General features: G+C 33.0%; 1 protein-coding gene across 2 annotated transcripts in view; it reads left to right on the top strand.

Annotated features, from left to right (window-relative positions):
* LOC129229938 (NFX1-type zinc finger-containing protein 1-like) overlaps window positions 1–16,025 on the top strand; it is a 36,595-nt gene extending 20,570 nt beyond the window's left edge. For both annotated transcript variants that reach the window (XM_054864323.1, XM_054864329.1), the window contains exon 5: window positions 8,444–16,025. In XM_054864323.1, the coding sequence (XP_054720298.1) occupies window positions 8,444–14,111 (5,668 nt within the window). In that variant the 3' untranslated portion in view covers window positions 14,112–16,025. The remainder of the gene's footprint in view (window positions 1–8,443) is intronic.
* Window positions 16,026–19,861: the final 3,836 nt, after the last annotated feature.

A 19,861-nucleotide genomic window follows, 5' to 3' on the forward strand; every position in this document is an offset into this window, starting at 1 on the left:
TTCATCTGGAGGATTTATATATTGGTTTTCTACTCCCAAGGTCTGAGGATTAGCACTATTATTCTCAGTTTCAGAGTCAACAACGTCATAGTCCGCTAAAAAACAAGAAAATTATGAGACTCGATACCTCATTTTTTAAACCCTTTATCGGCATTTCCAACTGTAGCTGCTTTGAAGTAAGTGGTACTCAAAAGCTCAACAATATATTTTTTTCTGTGATAGTTTGTCCTTGATGAATGACCATAAAGTTGTCACATGCTTGGCTATAGTAGGTTTTTAATGGGTAGAAAAATGACGCATCAGGAGCTAGAGACGATGCGATGTGTGAAATGGCAACCCAACCATGATAATGTTTTTTCACTGTAATATAAGATAGCCTGCAAAGCTATGTGAGATTTATGTCAATAATCAGCAGAGCAGGAGATTCTTTGCTTGGTTTAATTTATTCAACTAGTCATTTGGTCAACTAGTTTATAAATAGCCCCTTGTCACCCACTTTCAAACAATACCTACCTTGATTCAATGCGTCCTTTAGCCCCAGAGGAGAAGCGCAAGTTTGCGTGGATAAACAGTGTTTACAGAAATTTGATAAAGTGGACAACATAGTTTAATAAAGTCCGAAACACGGGCAAAAGGCAGGCTCGTCATCTTGTCCCAGACTGCCTCTTTGAACGGATTCTTCTCCATTGCCATAACAAAAGGCGATTAATTGACATTTATTCGTGGTAATAGGTAGTATTTAAACTAAGTTACTCATAAATACTCAAGAGACACGATATATCCTATATGTATGTGCAGCAGAGCTTATTTACACATGCATAAAAGTTATATCGTGGCAACGGTAAACAATCAGAGCTTCAGAACTAACAGAAATATGGCGATTTCAGCGTCTCTATACGATAGAAGAGCCAGTAGCATGCAGTTGATGCAGTTACCTAGTTTAAAACGGAAAAATTAAAGCTTTTGTCATCTTGCCCGGCTCGTCATCTTGCCCCGGTCTCTCCTAAATGAAAATTTACAAATATATAATATTTATAGCCAATTTTTGTAGCTTTGTCATCACTGTACACAAACATTCCTTCCTATAACATATTGTACACAAACATCTTTATAGTCATTTACATCAAATTGTAAATGGATTTTAGAACAAATCAAATCCATTAGTCCTTGTAAAATATAATTGTTTTTTATGTTTTCAAGTTTTGTACTGAGGCTAACAGAAATTTCCAATTTTCATCACTCCTTTTCAGAAATTTTATGGCAACTTCAGTGCCTTGAATTTTAGTCATGTTCCTAATATGAAAAAGATCTTTGTTTTAGTATGGAGTATAGTTACTATGCTGTACGTTCTTCTATTGTAACATGTGTTCTTTGGATTCCACTTTTAACATTTCAATGACTTATCTCTCCTTTTTGCTTGGCTCAATTTTAATAGTTTTCATCAATATCTTCCAAATATTTCACCAAACTTAAGGCCCCCAAAGCAGAATACAGTAGGCTCTCATTTTACGCAAGGATTATATTCCACGGAAATGCCGCGAAAGTCATAACCGCGTAAATTGAGACCTAATAGTAGTGTTAAAATAGGGGTTTCAACTAAAGTAGTCTCATGAGTATTTTTATTTTAAAATTATTTTTTGCAACAGATTCAGAAGTTTATATCTTAATTTTTCACGTTATCACCATGTTTGGTCATTTCGAAGATGTTGGTACCAGGGTTGGCAGGTTTCTGCCAAGGCGGTAAAAACCACTGGTAGAAACTGGTTAAAACTGGCATGGCAAAACCCCTTTCTGCCACATTTATGGCAGAAACTCAAAAAATGACTTAAATGCAATTCCTGACATATAATAGAAAATGTATAAGAAAAATAATTAAATATTAACCCAAATACAATTTATTTACAACACTATCACCATTCAAAATCAAATTTTACATTGTTTTCACACTGCCTGTAACAAAATACAAGTTTTGACGCCGTTTCTAAACCTAAACAATTTCTCAATTTGTTGTGCACAAAGGAGAAATTAGAGAAGATTCTTTCAATCCCAGCAGAACTAGCTGGCATTATCATCAAAGAACAAGCAAGTTTCACAAAACTTTCATCTATAGCATTTTTTCAAACTGGACCACCATGCGGTAGCTGGAGTAGTTGTTACAACTTGATTAGGAAAAATAGGTTTCGGGAAAAGGGGCCAGTTAGTTTTGTAAAGCTATGGTATAAGGAACATAATCAGGGTTAATATGAGTAAAGTTCGGGCACATTCTTCTTGATTACATGATAAATTTACTCCCAAATACTTTGGATGGAGCATATAGGCGAGTAAATGGTTATCAGTAACTGCTTGATTAAGCCTGTGCATCACTTCCTTCTCAAAAGCACACATAAGAGCCTCTTCTTTTATTAAACGAATCCAAACATCGCAAGCATCTGCAATTGAGCAGTTCTCTTTTTGAACTGAATCTAGAGCAATAGCAACAGGTTTTATCTGCAGCAGCAAGTGTTTACCTTCTTTGTGAATCATCTGATTATTTATAATCTGAACAATACCTTTGTCATGAATATCATCTTCATGTTCTTCTAGTATTTGTAAATAATATGGGCGATTCTTCATAATGACTCTAAGCAGTCCACCTGGCTATTCCACCGTGTATTACAAGGTATATATGTAGTTTTACAGCTTTTGGGTACTCCTTTAGCCAAGCTCCAAGCCTCTGATGGTTTCTGAAATATTTCTGGACTGAAACCACATGTTTAATAAGAGAATCTGGTGTGATATCCAGTCCAAGAAGATTTAAGTAATGAGCTGAACACCCATAAGTTGTAACAGATGGCATTTCTTCAATAATTTTCCTCATTAACTCCATCTTGTGTTCATTATCAGTTACTAAAGATAATACTTTGCAGTCATATTTCGTTTCAAGTTCTATTATTGCATTTTTCACTAAATCAGCACAGTAAGATGCAGTTTTTTTTTCACTTCCTGTATTTACAGAATTATAAAACATGCATTCAGAACAAGTGTGAATACAATTTGCAACAAAGGGTTCGTTATGGATATTACTCCATCCGTCTTGTATCAATGAAACTTTTTCACCACTGAATTTCTTTTCAAGGTGTAGTTGCAACTGACTATGTATTTTGTCCAGTAGATCTCCAGCCAACTGTTTTCTTTTGGGAGGTTTATAACCTGGTCTCAGTAAGTTAATCATGCTTATAAATGATGGATTTTCACTCACCAAAAAAGTTATGTTACAGCTGTAGAAAAACTTGGCGATTGCCTTATCCAAACCATCTTTTTCTTTTCAGTTTGTTTTCACAATAAAATTACTCAGAGAACTTTGGATTCTAGAAGGTCCAACTTCTGTAAACTCATTTTCTTGTCTTGATTTTTTAGGAAAAGGAGTAATCTTGTTAATCACCAAATCACTATCACTTGATTCTAGCGTAACTTGTATTTTAGAATCAGAAGCTTGCTTGTACACATCACTAGTAGCACCATTACACTTTTTATGATGTTCTTTCATTCTGTAAGGTATTGCACTCACAGTTTTTTTGCAGCTATTATATTCAACTTCTAATTTATTATTAATTTCTTTCTGACTAAAAAATCCCCATATAGAATCCATTGGTCTACCACCTTTAGAACTCATGATTAAAAAAGCTTCACAGCATAGAGCAAACTGTTCTGAAAACAAAATCTTTTTGTACAAATAGCACTTTTGGTTGATAGAAGAACAGCTTACAAAAACAGAACTGCTTACTTGATTGGTTACATGAAATGTGTATATGCAGAACTGTTTCAACCAATGAAACTCTTTACATTTATGAGTCAGTGAATCTAACCAATTATATTGTTTCTTACATACAGCAAAGTTGAAGACTGTGTTAGTACTTATATAATTGGATTATTAGCTTTCCATAGAAATCAAGACAGGAGCGAGGAGGGGGGGGGGAGCTCTTTGAGAATAGCTTTATTCAACTATATTAAGTGTAAAATGACAAGTTCTTGGATTTTAGAGTTTAATGAAATAAAAAAAATCTGTATTTATTTAAATATTTGATATATTACACTTTATAATATATAATGTTAAATGCAAAAAATTAATTATAAAAAAACTGAAAAATTTGTTACTTACAACATTACAAGGCTAAAATTTCTAACACATAACAATTTCAACTATGATAAATTTTACTTTGCTTTGGAAATGTCAGTCTTGTTATTTAACATATTTTTACACTAATTATTAAATAACTATTATATTAAGTTTTTGCAATGATGAAATGGAGTTATATTTTTTATTTTACTTAATTGTCTGTCATTAAGTAATTACTAGAGCTATTAAAAACGTTTTCTAGTTTTTGCCAGTTTCTATCAGTTTCTGCCGGTTTTTACCGGTTATAACCAGTTTCTGCCACTGGCTTGGCAAAAAACAGGTTTCTGCCGGCAGAAAGCCAACCCTGGTTGGTACGCAAGACTTTAAGTGCCTACGCTTTCATAAATGGAATTGGATGTTTATTGCAATGCAAACTGTTGAAAATTATGCAAATTGTGCGGGGTTTTTTCGGATAATTCTTAATTATTATCTTGAAAAATGCAAAATTTTATCTTTAGAATAAAATCTTATGTTTTCATTGGTTTGGAGGTTAATGTTCTAAAAATGGACTATTTCATCTAAATTGTATTTTTTAAGGGATTTTTAATTTATTACTACTTTTATGTAACAAATTCAAAAATCTATTTCTAATCATGAATATTTCGCATCGACGCCAGTTTTGGTTTTTTGCAAGATGGAAATAGACGAGACTATTACTTGCCTAAGTGTCCAAAAACTGAACTGGACGTTTACCTCAATACAAACTGTTGAAGATAATATAAAATGTTCTATAAATCATCTAAAATGCAGTTTCCTGCCAACTTCTCAAATCCTAATTTATTTGTTCATTCATTAAAAAAAATTCAAAAACCTATTTTAACTTACATTTTCCATATTTAAATTAATGTGTATTGAATAATTTTTTTTCCCATAGTGTTCAGAGTTCTATTAGTTTTTAGAAAGTAGCGAAACTGCCCCCTCTCCCCTCCCCTTTTATACTTTAAAACTCTGTGACGGTGACCACTAAGTTCTTGGGTCTAGCGTCCACTGGCCAGTTGGAAAATTTCTGAATCTTGACCTTTGCAAGGGACTTATGTATTTTATAAAAACGTCAAATAAGGCTAATAAAAATACTGCATATGATTTTCATCTGCCCAAAATAGTGTTGCAGACTGACTAGAAAGTTTCTGCTACTGGGGCTACGTGTGTGAAACGTCGTCGCCATTTTTGGTCAGTCCTAAGATGGAAGTAGACACGATGCTTAAATGCCTAAGTTTCCAAAAACGAAGCAGAACTTGATGTTTTCTTTTACTGCAAACTATGAAAACAATGCAAAATGTGCTTCAAATTGTTTTTTTTTTAAATTATTATTTAAAATAATTTCCTTGAAAAGAAAAATTTTGATCTTAAAACTTAATCCTATCCTCATTGCCTTGGACGCAAATGTGCTAAAAACTTTACAACTGAATTGTAGTTTCACAAAGATTTGTTGTTTTTAATTGTTTTCATGCTACAAATTCAAAAAATTATTTCTTAATTTTTGTTGTTGGTGCCATATTTGGTCATTCCCAAGATGGCAGTATGCGACTTTTAAATGCCTAAGTTTCTGAAAATGGCATTGGATGTTTATTGCAATGCAAACTATTGATAACAATGCAAAATGTGCCCCTTTTTTTCAGATAATTCGTAATTATTTTCTGGAAAAATGTGAAATTTTATCTCCAGAATAGACATGTACCTAGTACTTGGTAAGTACTGCAAGACCCACACATCAAGGGGTAAACTCCCAGCTGGGCTGACGCCCAGCACGGGGACCTTCCCCGGCGCAATAAGCATCAAGCACGTCTGTAGCATGATACAACTATCGACCGCCGCACCCAGCCGTGCGGGGGAACCTAAGGCCTACGGCTAAGAGGTGGGGTGTGTGCGGAGAAAAGTACTCTGTACTCGGCCTACTCCGCTAATTTGCCGAGTACTCGGTACTTGACAAAGTTTTGATCAGATACTCGGCCAATACCGAGTAGTTGCAAAAAATTGAATATTATCCAAGACAGATATTAAAATTTATAAAAAAGCGCAAGCATATATAATATTCTGCAATCATTTACAATTCAAATTTACAAGTCAAATTTTAATTTTGAGTTTGTAATGCTTTAATGGAATAAATCTTTATTTTAATGTCCCCAAAGTTAATAAAACATATTTATTAAAAATTGTGCAAAAAAGGTAAGTATAAAAAATATGGAATTTTTATATTCAAAATGGATTTTTGCTACAAACAAAAATTAGTTATAAGAAATTTAAAAATACCTTTGCTTAAAAAACAAAAGGAAATAAAACGTTAAAAGCACAGTACAGGAACACTGCAGAGTGTTTTGGCGTTACAAGGAATTCTTTTTTCAATGCATGAAATGTGAGCTCGTGGATTGAAAAGCATCTGACAAAAGTCAGAGTTTTTTGTCGAATGTCTTTACATTCTTTAGCTCACATTTTATGCATTCAAAAAGACGTTCCTTGTAACACAGAAACACATGTCTGCAGTGTTCCTGCACATTTGTTTTATTTGCTTTTAAATATTTTTTATGTTTGGAGGACTAGAACTATAATGGATTGGTATAATTTGTTTTAATTCCAACTTGATTAATCATACCTTTTATTTTTTTATTTTAAATTTAAAAAATATTTTTTTTTTGTAAAACTTTTGATGTAAACAAAATTTTTAAAAAAATGCGTAGTTAAATTTCAGCAGGAATTTAGTTTTTAAAATTATTATATAGACAAGGAGGTCTGTACTACCATTCCAATAAGTTCAAAATTCATCACATGTGTCGGTGGTTCTTCTTAAAATATAATTGGTACTCGGTAACTCGGCCGAGTAGTAAAAGGCTAAGTAGGCTACTCGGCCAAAGTTCAACTTGGTACGTCTCTACTCCAGAATATTTTTTTATTCTAATTTATTTAGATGCTTATGTGCTAAAAACTGACTATTTTGCCTTAATTGTAGTTTTTTAAGAATTATTAATTATTTATAACTACTTTTATGCAACAAATTCAAAAATCTACTAATTACCTTAATTTTTTTACTTAATCGCCATATTTAGTTGTTTGCACGAAATAAGTATAGACAGATTTACAAAAACATAATTGGATGTTTATCTCAATGTAAACTATTGAAAGTAAATGTGCATTAATTATGAATTTTTAAAGATTAATTATTTTGTAGAAAAGGAAAATTTTAATTTTGATGTAAGCATCCTTTTAATTTACGAAAGAAAGCAAAAAAAGATAACTGTTGGCATCGGCCAGTAGTAAACAAATTAAAACAGTTTTGAACATAAGGAAAAAAAAAATTGAGAGAAAAAAGAAAAAAAAAACAAGATTTTTTTTTCAAACCTAAGGGGAAAGTTTCAGTTCTTACGCATTGCTACTTTAAACAATTTTAAGTTTTTTTGAAAATATTGTTATTTAAACTTAATTTTGAATGAAGCGAGTAGCCTGGAATTTTCTAAGAAACAGTCAGGGAATTTCTTTTAACCACAAGTGTATGAACCCTGAATTTAACTATCTGCATGAAAGTTTAATCTTAATTCAAGATTGTATATAAACTGATTATTTAGCTTGGCAAATTCATGATTGTATATATAGTATTGTATATATCTTATATACTGATTACGTTTCTTGACTTTTAAATTTTAATGTAAGCATCCTTTATATCCAAAAGAAAACGAGCTGATGTGTGCATCACATGACTTCATTTTACTCCAATTTAATGTTGTTTCCCCATTCCTGACAATTTTAATGTGATTCAATAGTTTACTCTCTAAATATCACCAACAGTGGCCAAATTTAAACAGATTTTAAAAAAAACTCTAAATTTGTCACGAAGTTGGCGTCCGAAAGACTGGTGAAGACCCCTTTAGAAATACCGGAATGCAACTAAAAGGGGAGGTGAAAATAAACGGAGTGAAACAGATTAAGATAAAAGTTAAATTCCGAGCTGTCAACTGCTATGAAAAAATCGTACTTTCTACGAACTGGCGTTTTGAATTACGACACTACAAAAATGTGTCCAAAACTAACTATTTTCTTTTCTTTTTTTTTTAAATCCTAAGAAACATTTCAATTATCTCAGATAATATCCATGTTATTTAGATAATATTCCTTTTGTGCTTGGAAATTTTTCAACATTTTCCTTAAAAATAAACAAAATTAATTAATTCAGGGACAACATGTTTCTGAACAAATATAATTCTGTGCATGTGGAATGAATGTTGATGATCATCTTAAAACCATCGTTATGTTATTTGAATGGCACTTTAACAAATATTTTCTTATTTTTCAATTTAGCAGTGCAGCATGGAATCAGATTGATGACGAGACTGAAGTTAGATTTAGAGCAATAAATTTGTCAGAAGGTCATGCTTCATCAAGCAAGAACTTTAGAAAACAAACTGATGCTTCCAGTGATGTCCCACAAGGTGTAAAACCAAAAATAGCTCAAGACAATGTTACAAAAAGATCAGGAAACCAAAAACACAACAAGACAAGAAATAAACAATTTGCTAAAACTCCAGTTTGCGAATCCAGCAAAAAAGTAAAGGACAGAAATCTTAATTTCCAGCCTAATAAAAAAAGCAATAATGATTTTAGAATGAATAAACAACAAAATTCATCTAGTAAGGCAGCTCAACATGCAGGAATTGAAAGTAATAACCACAATGAGAACTTGAAACGAGAAGTAAGACCGATGGGTTTTCGTAAAATTTGTGAATTAGTTAATAAAGATCCAAACGAAATAGTCCTTACTATATTAAGTAATACTAATGGTTTTGATCTTTTGTTAGAAAAGACAGACATAACAAATGATTTAATGGCACGAATACTTATCTTAATAGGAAAAGCATGCGCATCAAAAATGAGAGATAATGTTAGTGCTATGATTAATAAAATCAGTAGCAAAACTACGTTCATTTTTATGACTCTTCAATTATATCTGGCATGGTTACAAAGATGCCCCAAAATAGAGGAACACAATATCGATTCTTTAAAATTTTTGGTTGAATTTTTGGGAACATTTCAACAATCACATCCTTCAACTGCATCGGAATGTTTGATTATTTTACTACCCATTATACTTCTAACTTGCAATGCATGTATGAAAAACAATGAAAAACTTCTTCACACAATTGTTCAAAGAATAAATTTCATAAAAGATCAGAATGAACATTTTTTGAAAAAATACACGATTGAAGAAATAAAACGCTTATCTCGTAAAGAAGCCCTGCAGATGCAAAGCCCTCCGGAAAATTACCGTTTACTACCCACTTTACCCAATAAAGATGACATTCATCAAAAGTGTAGGTTTTTGCGTCCTAATATCATAGAGGGGAAATATCAAGACGTTGAGCATTATCTCGATGTTCAATATCGCTTGTTACGTGAAGACTATGTGAAACCATTGCGTGACGGCATTACAAAATACTTAATGTTAAAACAGCTCCAGAAATCCTTTAAAAGCAGTGGTGATGTGCGAATTTATAATGATGTTCATATTATAAAACAGGAATTTGCTGGCGATGGAGTATTACATGTTGCCTGCTTTGATGCAACAAAGTTTTCTAAAATACGGTGGGAGTATAGTAAGCGTTTTTTGACTGGGTCCCTTTTATGTATGTCTTCCGATGATTTTAAAACTATGCTGTTTGCTTCAGTAGCTCGTAGAGATGCAGAGAATCTAAAGAAAGGTTTGTTGCTGTTAAGATTTGAGGAATTAACAGACGAAGTATTAAACTTGAGCCCTTTGAGAAGTTTTGTGGTTGTAGAAACTGATGCTTACTTTGAAGCTTATAGGTATAACTTGAATGCCCTCCATGAACTCAACAGCAATAACTTACCTATGCAGCGCTATATTATTAATGCTGAAAGAACTGTCTTAAAACCAGAATATTTAGACCGTGACACAACTTATGACATGAGGCCATTATTTTTGCCTTTAAACCAACAATTAAGAAATGGCATGCTTTTGGAAAAAGAACCTCAAATGTCTTACAAATTTACTTCAAATTTGTCAAACATGAAATCAATTCCTGTTATGAATGATTCAGCTTGGCCAAGTAAAGAAGATTTAGATCTTGATTCTTCTCAATACAATGCACTAAAAAATGCAGTCACTAAAGAATTTGCTGTAATACAAGGTCCACCTGGAACCGGTAAAACATTTATAGGGTTACGGATTGTTCAACTTCTTTTGCACAATATTGACAAATGGCAGGATCAAGAAAAGAAATCTCCAATATTAGTAGTATGCTATACAAATCACGCTTTAGACCAGTTTTTAGAAGGAGTCTTATTTTTTACTGAAAAAATTGTTAGAATTGGTGGTCGTGGGCGCAGTGAACATATGGCAAAATATCAACTGAATAATTTGAAAAAGCACGCCAAGGAAACTGGTAATGTTTTGCGTTACCTTAAGTCTGGTGTATGGGAGAAATATAATGAACTCAATTGTTTAAAGGAGCGAATCCATGATATTAATCGCTCTGTCGACAAAAGTCTCACATGCGTCTTGAGTGAGAGTGAATTGGGTGGACTCATTCCGGAACATCATTATCAGTCTCTTAAATCTTATAGCAGACATCTAGAAGATGATGGTTGTCTTATTTATGATTGGCTTGGTGTACGTGGAAGTTCAGCAGGAGCAATACTTTACTCCAATTTCTTTGAAAAATTTGAAAAGGCTGGAATTAAAAATGAAGCAGATAATGATGAAAATTTTGAAGATGAGGAGGAACTGGAATGTACTGATGCAGACATTGAATTTATTGAAGCTGAACGTAACATTGATACAGAAGATATTCCAGATATATCTGTTAATTTCGATGAAAAAGAAGAAACAAAATATGCTACACCTGAATTGGAATATGGTTGGCAAATTCAAGGTGGGAAAAAACAATTTGCAAAATATATCAGTAATAGTTTAAAAAATAGCATCGCTTTGAAAGAAACTGAAGCTGATAATATCAAAGACATTTGGACTCTTGAGATTCAGCACAGATGGCAGTTGTATAAGTTTTGGCTGGAACGTTATATTGAAGCTAAGCGGACTGAAAGTTTAGAACTGCAACAAATAATACGCAAGGAGTTCAAGGCACTTTCTGAAATACGAGTTGAAGAAGATTTGCACTTGTTAAAAGATGCTCATGTTATAGGCATGACTACTACTGGAGCAGCAAAATACAGGGGAATTGTTCAGAGACTGAATCCACGAATAATAATTGTTGAAGAAGCTGCAGAAATTTTAGAAAGTCACATTGTTACTTCTTTGGCAGAAGGTACTCAACATGTGATATTGATTGGTGATCATCAGCAACTACGTCCTAGTCCTACTGTACACATGCTAGCTGTAAAGTATGATTTAAATGTATCTTTATTTGAAAGGATGGTAAACAACCATATGGAATGTTTTCAGTTGTCTTCTCAACACCGAATGAGACCGGAAATAGCTGCCTTATTGGTACCTCACATCTACTCATCTTTAGAAAATCATCCTTCTGTGAATACATATGAGAGCATAAAAGGGGTCAATAAAAACTTATATTTTATAATGCATAACTATAATGAATTGCAAGAATTTGACTCTAAAAGTAAAGTCAATGAATATGAAGCCACTTTTATAGTGAAATTGTGTAAATATCTACTTTTGCAAGGTTATGACCCTTCTCAAATCACTGTACTGACAACGTATTCCGGTCAGCTATTTGCTATAAAAAAGCTTTCATCAAAAGGTTTGTTAAAAAATGTTCATGTTACTGTTGTCGACAACTTTCAAGGTGAAGAGAATGACATTATTTTGATATCTTTTGTACGAAGTAACGAAGAAGGAGCGATTGGATTTTTGAGCATTTCAAATCGAGTTTGCGTAGCTTTATCAAGAGCTAAAAAAGGACTGTATTGTATAGGAAATTTTGAATTGCTTGCTGAAAAAAGTAAATTATGGCAAAACATTGTTTCTGTTCTCCAAGAAAAACAATCCATTGGATCATCTCTTCAACTAACATGTCAAAATCACCCTACAGTTTCTACAATTGTTAGCCATGAAAAAGATTTTGATGCTGTCCCTGAAGGTGGTTGTACTCGTAATTGTGAATTTCGTCTTATGTGTGGCCACACCTGTTCTTTAATGTGTCATCCATATGACAGTGCTCATGAAACGGTACGATGTTTGAAATCCTGTCCAAAAACATGTAATGTAGGCCATAAATGCAGAAAAAAATGTTATGAAAAGTGCGGACCATGCAAAGAAAAAGTCTCTGTACAAATACCTTTTTGTGGCCATCTTATGGAGGTGGAATGTCATTTGTCAAATGAAGTTTTAAAATGCACTAACCCATGCCAAAAGTATCTAAATTGTGGACATAGATGTTTAAATAAGTGCTCTGATGCATGTATTGTAAAATGCACTGAAATGGTGAAGGTTAAATCCGAAGTTTGTGGCCATGTTGTGGAGATACGATGTTGTAATTCAAAATGCGTGGAGGAACTTGTTTCGAAATGTGAAGAACCATGCCGACAAAACTTGTCATGTGGCCATATGTGTGCAGGCAAATGTAATGTTTGTTATCAGGGTCGTTTGCATGTAGCATGTAAGCAAAGGTGCCAACGAATTTTAATATGTGGGCATGAGTGTAAATCACCTTGTTCTAAGAGCTGCCCACCTTGCAAGAAAAAGTGTGATAACAGATGTGTGCATAGTAAATGCCCTAAAAAATGTGGCGAACCATGTGAAACATGTACTGAACTATGTGCTTGGTCTTGTAAGCATTACACCTGTAAGCATCTATGTGGTGAATTGTGTAACCGTGATTCTTGTAACGCTCCATGTGAAAAATTGTTAAAGTGTAATCATCCATGCATTGGATACTGTGGTGAACCGTGTCCCAATGATTGCCGAATATGTGATGAGAAAAAAGTGAAAACCATCTTTTTTGGTTTTGAAGACGAAGAAGATGCTAGGTACATAGTTCTTGAAGACTGCGGTCATTATTTTGAATCAGAGGGTCTCTCTCACTGGATGACCGACAAAGAAGATAATTACGAAATTCAGATGAAATTTTGTCCTACTTGCAAAACTGTAATCAGAAAAAATTTACGATTTGGAGATGTTGTCAAAAAATGCCTTGCTGATATAGAAAAAGTAAAACGTGTAACTTATGGAGACAAAAACAAAAATATTCAGCTGCAAAAAACCTTACTTAACAATACAGACCCTGAAGTTTTTCAAATATGTCAGCCGCTGAAAAAAGTTTTATTGTCTGGAAAGAGTAGAAGTATTCAAGAAATAACAGTTATGGAAAATGTTATTAAGATAATTACAAAATTAATCGACATTACTCATGATGGTTCTTTGCCCTTCTGTATGAAAACAATTGATGAAATAAAGTGTTGTCGACCACTAATAAATTATGTGAATGAAACAAAAAAATGGCTTCTTTGTTTCATAGGTGTTGAGTATCTGAATGCATCTGATCAACAGCTGGAAGACTTGAATTGGGAAGTCTATCGCCTTGCATTTATTAAAACCTTCTTGAAATTTATTCGTGAGAGATGTAAAACTTCTGCTATGTTGGCTAATCCACATGTTAATAATATAGTTCAGTGCCTTTTAAAATATAAAGCTTTTCGGAAAACTGATGAGAAAATGTTCTTGTCAGAGATGGATAAGTTGTGCAATTCCTGGGGTACCGCTGTTCTAAATGTATCTGAAGTAGAAAAAAAATCAATTTTGAAAGCGATGGGTTTATCATTAGGTCATTGGTATCAATGCCCCAATGGACACGTATATTGCATTACTGAATGTGGTGGAGCTATGGAAGAAGGAAAGTGTTATGAATGCAATGAAAAAATTGGCGGGAGGAATCACAGATTGCTGGATACTAATCGCGTAGCTCGAGAAATGGATGGTGCTACTCAGTCTTCATGGCCGGGAACAATGAATTTAGAAGATTATCGTTTTTAATCACTATTTATGGGGGATTTGACATTTTCACATGGGCAAGACGGGCTGGTAGTCTCATGTATAGAAATTTGCTTTTAATATGTGAAATCCTCAATAAAATTGCCTCTTAAATTTTGTTTAAATAGAAATTTGGACTCTGAAGCATTTTTATCAGATTATTTACAGGATTTGTAAGCTCCGGGAAAACCTGGAATTGTCATGGAAAATGACATAGTTAAAAATGTCAGGGAATTTTGTAAATTTCCCCCCAAATTATTTTTTTACAGGGAATTTTGTACCATGAGATCAAGTCAAAACAAAGCAGAATTAAATGTTTTCTTTTCTGAAAACTAATGAAAGTAACACAAAATGTGCTGCATTTTTTCTTTAAATATATAATTTTCTTGAGAAATGAAAAATTTTGTTCTTAAAACTTAATCTTATCCTCCTTGCTTTGGACGCAAATGTGCTAAAAACTTTTCAACTGAATTGTAGTTGCATGAAGATTTGTTATTTTTAAATTGTTTTCATGCTACAAGTTCAAAATATTATTTCTTAATTTTTCGCATAGCCGCCATATTTGATCATTCTCAAGATGGAAGTACACAAGACTTTAAGTGCCTAGGCTTACAAAAACGGCATTTGTTGTTTATTGCAATGCAAACTCTTGAAAATAACGCAAAATAGGCCCTCTTTTTTTTAATGGATAATCTATAATTATTTTCTAGAAAAATGCAAAATTTTATCTTCAGAAATTTTTTAAATTCTAATTTATTTAGATGCTTATGTGCTAAAAACTAACTATTTTGTCATAATTGTAGTTTTTTTAAGGGTTATTATTTGGTTATAACTACTTTTATGCTACAAATTCAAAAATCTACTTATTATCTTAAATTTTGCACATAGTCGTCATATTTGGTCAAGTAAGTAGAGGTAAATTTCCAAAAACAGAATTGGATGTTTATCTCAATATAAACTATTGAAAACAACATAAAATGTGCAATGGATTACACACTTTTAAGAATTAATTATTTTCTAGAAAAGGAAAATTTTAATTTTGATGTAAGCATCCTTTTAATTTAGAAAAGAAAGCAAAAAAGATGATTATTGTCATCGGCCAGTAGTAAACAAATTAGAGCAGTTTTGAACATAACAAAAAAAAAGGAAAAAAAAAACAAATTTTGAGAGAAAAAAGAAAAAAAATTTCAAGATTTTTTTTAAATCTAAGGGGAAAAGTTTCAGTTTTTATGCATTGCTACTTTAAACAATTTTAGTTTTTTTGAAAATATTGTTATTTAAACTTAATTTTGAATGAAGTGAGTAGCCTGGAATTTTTTAAAAAACAACCTGGAAAAGTCAGGGAATTTTTTTTAACCATGAGTGCATGAACCCTGAATTTAACTATCTGCATGAAAGTTTAATCTTAATTCAAGATTGTATATAAACTGATTATGTAGCTTGGCAAATTCATGATTTATATATAGTATTGTATCTATCTTATATACTGATTACGTATCTTGGCAAACAGATAGCAGGACCGAGAATTTACCACAGCTTTGTGGATTCCCCCCCCCCCTTTTTTCAATTGGAAAAAATACCGCTCTTTCATTTCCATTAGTATAGTGAGGAAGAAAATGTATAGAAAGAAGTGAATGCTACATGAGCATTAGTGTTTGCTGTTGGGAAAAAATAAAATAAGTTTCACTAATTAAAGTTGTCTTATTCAGGGATACTTTCTACACAGGCTTTAACTTCATCTTTTGATTACATTGTAAAAGTGCTGCATTAAGTTGGCCAATGGCCATTAGTATAAAAAATTCTGCAAGGCGCAGGTCAATTTCCCTTCTAGCACGAGAGAGAAAAATAAACTTAAAGTGAACAAATGGTACCTTTGTTTCTGAGCGCTTTGCAAATGGTAAATTAAGTTCAAAACCATTTTTTTTTTTTTTTGAGGAATATCTAAATTTAATTAAATTCACAGTGGCGGCTCGTGCCTTGAAAAAGTTAGGGGGCCAGATCATAAATGCACTTGCATCCCCCCCCCCATTTTTTTTGTGTGTATTTAACTAATAAAATTAAAAGTAAATCACGAAAGATATTAATATGTTTATGTCCATGATTTTTGGCAGGATGGTGCACTTTCTCCCCCTGACTCAAATATAAAATTTAGTTAATCGGATAGGGAAAAGCTACAAAATATATCGGGAAAATTATTAATCTCACATTTATGTCCTAAATTTAAAAAAACTAAAAATAGTTAAAAACGTAGTAAAAAAAAAATCTTAGTGATTTGCATGCGGATGTGCCCTTATATATGAATCTGTCGGCAAATGGCAAGATTCAGAATTTTTATGCAGACAAAAAAAAAAAAAAAACGAACTCTTTTTATCTTCTTCAAATTATTGGTAACTTGTCACATTTTCTTTAAAACTACATCAGCAGTAATTTAAAACAAGTAATAATTTCTGTGTAACAATGGGAAGACATTTTTTGAATTAAAAAAAGATCTTGTAAAGATATATGAACACACGTACATACAACTCAGCACACAACAGTGGCGCAACTAGAAAATAATTTTTAAGGGGTTGGGGCATAGTAGGAAAAAAATCTCATTACCTTGATTGATTTGATTTGCTCATCATCAAATCTCTCAATTTAGAAACTTGTAGTTTAAAAAACGCAATTTTAGATTGTGTTTGGTGATGTGGAAAGAAGGGTACAGGGAACTACGCGGAAATTTGTAGAGGTTGAAGCCTTTAAACGCAGATAGGCCATATTTATTGACTTTAGGGTAAGAGATGGAGCTTCGGAACTCTCCTCGATCGTTTTTTTTTCTTTTTTTGAAAAATAAATATAAATTAATTCCTCTTCCGCTCTCTAATTTTTTAAAATTGCAGTTCCAAAGACGCAATTGCAGACAAACGTTGGATATGTTTATGGGAAGGGGTTCTGGAGCTCTCCACTGGATTTTTTTTTTTCTAAATTGAAGTCCTAAAAGCTTAAGCACAATATTCTATGATATTATGAGGAGGGGTTTAAAGACTATTCCACTTAAATTTTTCAAAGTGGCAGATGTTCCGTAATGTTTTGGAGGTTGGTTGGGGGGGGGGGGGGTGGCAACTAGCTGTAACTATTGAACATTTTTAATTCAGAGTTCTTTTTAAAATAAATTGAGATTTACCATAACATCATTATTGTTTCGAATTAAAATCTCTTCTGCCCAGGGTTGGCAAAAACCCGGGTTTTTTTAAAAAAGCCCATGGACCCAGGGTCTTTTGGGTTTTTTTAAATAAAACCCAAAAAACACCAAAGCTGGGTTTTTAAAAAGATGCGGGTTTTTTTGTCTTTTTTTTTTTTAGGGAAAATGGGGTGCTTATAGCATATTGTAGTGTTAGTATATGGGCAAAGCACAAAATTGTCTTAGGGTAAAAAGGCTGGAAAATTCAGCGTTTTCTGAAGAAAAGTAAAAAAGGCAACGAAACCTAAGAATGGTGAAGTTTCATAGTTTCCATGATTACTAACAGTTAGGGCAAAGTTACTCCTCGAGTGATAAAATCTATTGTTCGTTTTTAATTACTACCTTTTTTTTTGCATTTTACTTTATTGTATTTCATTTTGTTATGCAAAACTACTGTAGAACGTCAAGTACTAGTTTAAATCCCTTTCTACTGAATTCCAGCTTAATCCAGTGGCGGATCCAAAGGGGGGGAGGCGATTGGGCGATCGCCCCCCCCCCCAACAGACTTCGTGGGTTTTTTTTTTTTTACTATTAGGTTGCATACCAAAATAAATCGTTTTTGTTTGAACACTTTCTGAAGAATAATCTAATTTTTTTTCAAATTCAAAATTTATACATTAAATTTTTTTCATTTATGCTCAAAATTTAAATGATAAATGTTAAAAATTGAAAGCGTATTTCCTTCTCAGCGTTTGTTTTATATCGTTCGAAGGTGTAATCATTCCTGCATATTTATAACTGGTGCCATACATAAGTTTTATTTTTGCTCCAGGGGGGGGGGATTACATATTCCCTTAATTTGCGGTTTTTTAGTTGATTGATATGAAAATACGGGTTTTTTTTTCTCCTTTATCTATTTGATAAATTTAATTATTTTATATATAAATGTGAGTTGATGAAGTCAGTAGCATTGCTACGGTGGCGCGGATGGGTTTTGCCCCAGGTGGCACCCGAAATTGATCTTCAACTTTTTTTGAAAAATTTAAATGCTTCAATTCTAAAAAAAATTCCCCACTATTTCAATTTATATTAAAAATTATTTTGCAGGGCGGGGCTAAGCCGGGTGACACCCCCTAGAGTGTGACACTAAAATGAATATGAGAAATTTAGATGTTTCAATTCTGAATTTTATTTCCAACATGAAAAAAAAATATTTTTTTTCTATCAAACATATTGGTCTCACTAGAAGGGCATTTGAGGCGGCTGGTACTCATATGGAGTGGGGCGGGGGGGGGGGGGCGGAGACACCCAAAACGCATGTAAGAGTTCCGGAAAAATGTAAATACCAACAGAAATTCGCATATGTTTTATAAACTTCCCAAATGCATTGGTATCAATACGAGGGAAACGTTTATTTCGGATGATATCCCTCTCGGGGGGGGGGACACAATTTCGTTTTGTTTATGAATATTGTATGAACTTCGTTTCTTTCATCGAACATTGAATAAGGTTTTTTTTTCGCCTTCGGTTGATGGGGAGGGGTGAGGGGTGATAGCCCAGATTACCACCCCGGTTGACATCCAAGTTTGCTACGCCACTGATTAAGTGTAATTTAACAATGCTGTAACAGAGTATGGTTTTTTAACAGATCAATTTTTTTTTTAAAATTGTTAAAAGATCTTTTCTGTCTCTTGTATTTCGCATTTCCTATACTTTGTTTCACAGTAAGTTGGCACTGAAGGGAAAGCTAGGCGAGCCGAATTGCAGCCGTTGTCAAGGAAACGAGGTTACTCTGCGTAGGGCGCGTGCCAGTCAGCGGCGCGACTTGCCGAATTTGGCGAGGGAAAAAAAATTTAAATACCAAGAACGAAACAACTATCCTTGAAGTTTTCAAAGAAATTACATTTGTCTCAAATATATTTCATCATATTTTTATCACAAATGCAAGGCTGTGAATGGGATTTCATTTTACAGCGGCGGAGAGCTATCGGTCACAAAGTAATTAGCAAATAATTCTGAATGATTAAAAAATTAGTAGGAAAACAAATAAAAAGTAATAATTAAAAGAAGAGAATATGCTCTGAAAGACACATACTCTGTCTCTGGTGATTTCTTCGTTCGCTGATAAAAAGCATGTGTCCTCTCGTCAAAATACGGACCATCCAATATGTATATATCATCTATTTCAAAAGGAAAAATAAGACGACCGAAGTTGATATATGTAAGGAGAACGTTAGCACACAGCTGTGAACATTTATCCATAGTAATAATGGGTATCAAAGGCATAGAAAAGAACCGCGTTCTTTTCAGAAGTATAACAAATGAAAAACTATCAGGCATGTTCTCCAAAGCGCATCTTCGTTTTTCTATTGCAGATCCTCAGAATTCGCTAAAGGCTGTTCATCAACAAGCCTTTAACGAAAAAAAAAAATGTTAATTTTCAGTCCTTGCCTGCAATTTTATTGGTTTGTTAAGAAGTGGATCTTTTACCTTGCCTCTGACATGGAAATGGTATTCCATATGTGCCTCCTCTTATCCATATCTTATGTATATATAAATTTATAGCTTCTTTACAACTTGTGCTTTCAGAAAA

The sequence above is a fragment of the Uloborus diversus genome, chromosome 1 (assembly GCF_026930045.1).
Source record: "Uloborus diversus isolate 005 chromosome 1, Udiv.v.3.1, whole genome shotgun sequence".
Lineage (NCBI taxonomy): Eukaryota > Metazoa > Arthropoda > Arachnida > Araneae > Uloboridae > Uloborus > Uloborus diversus.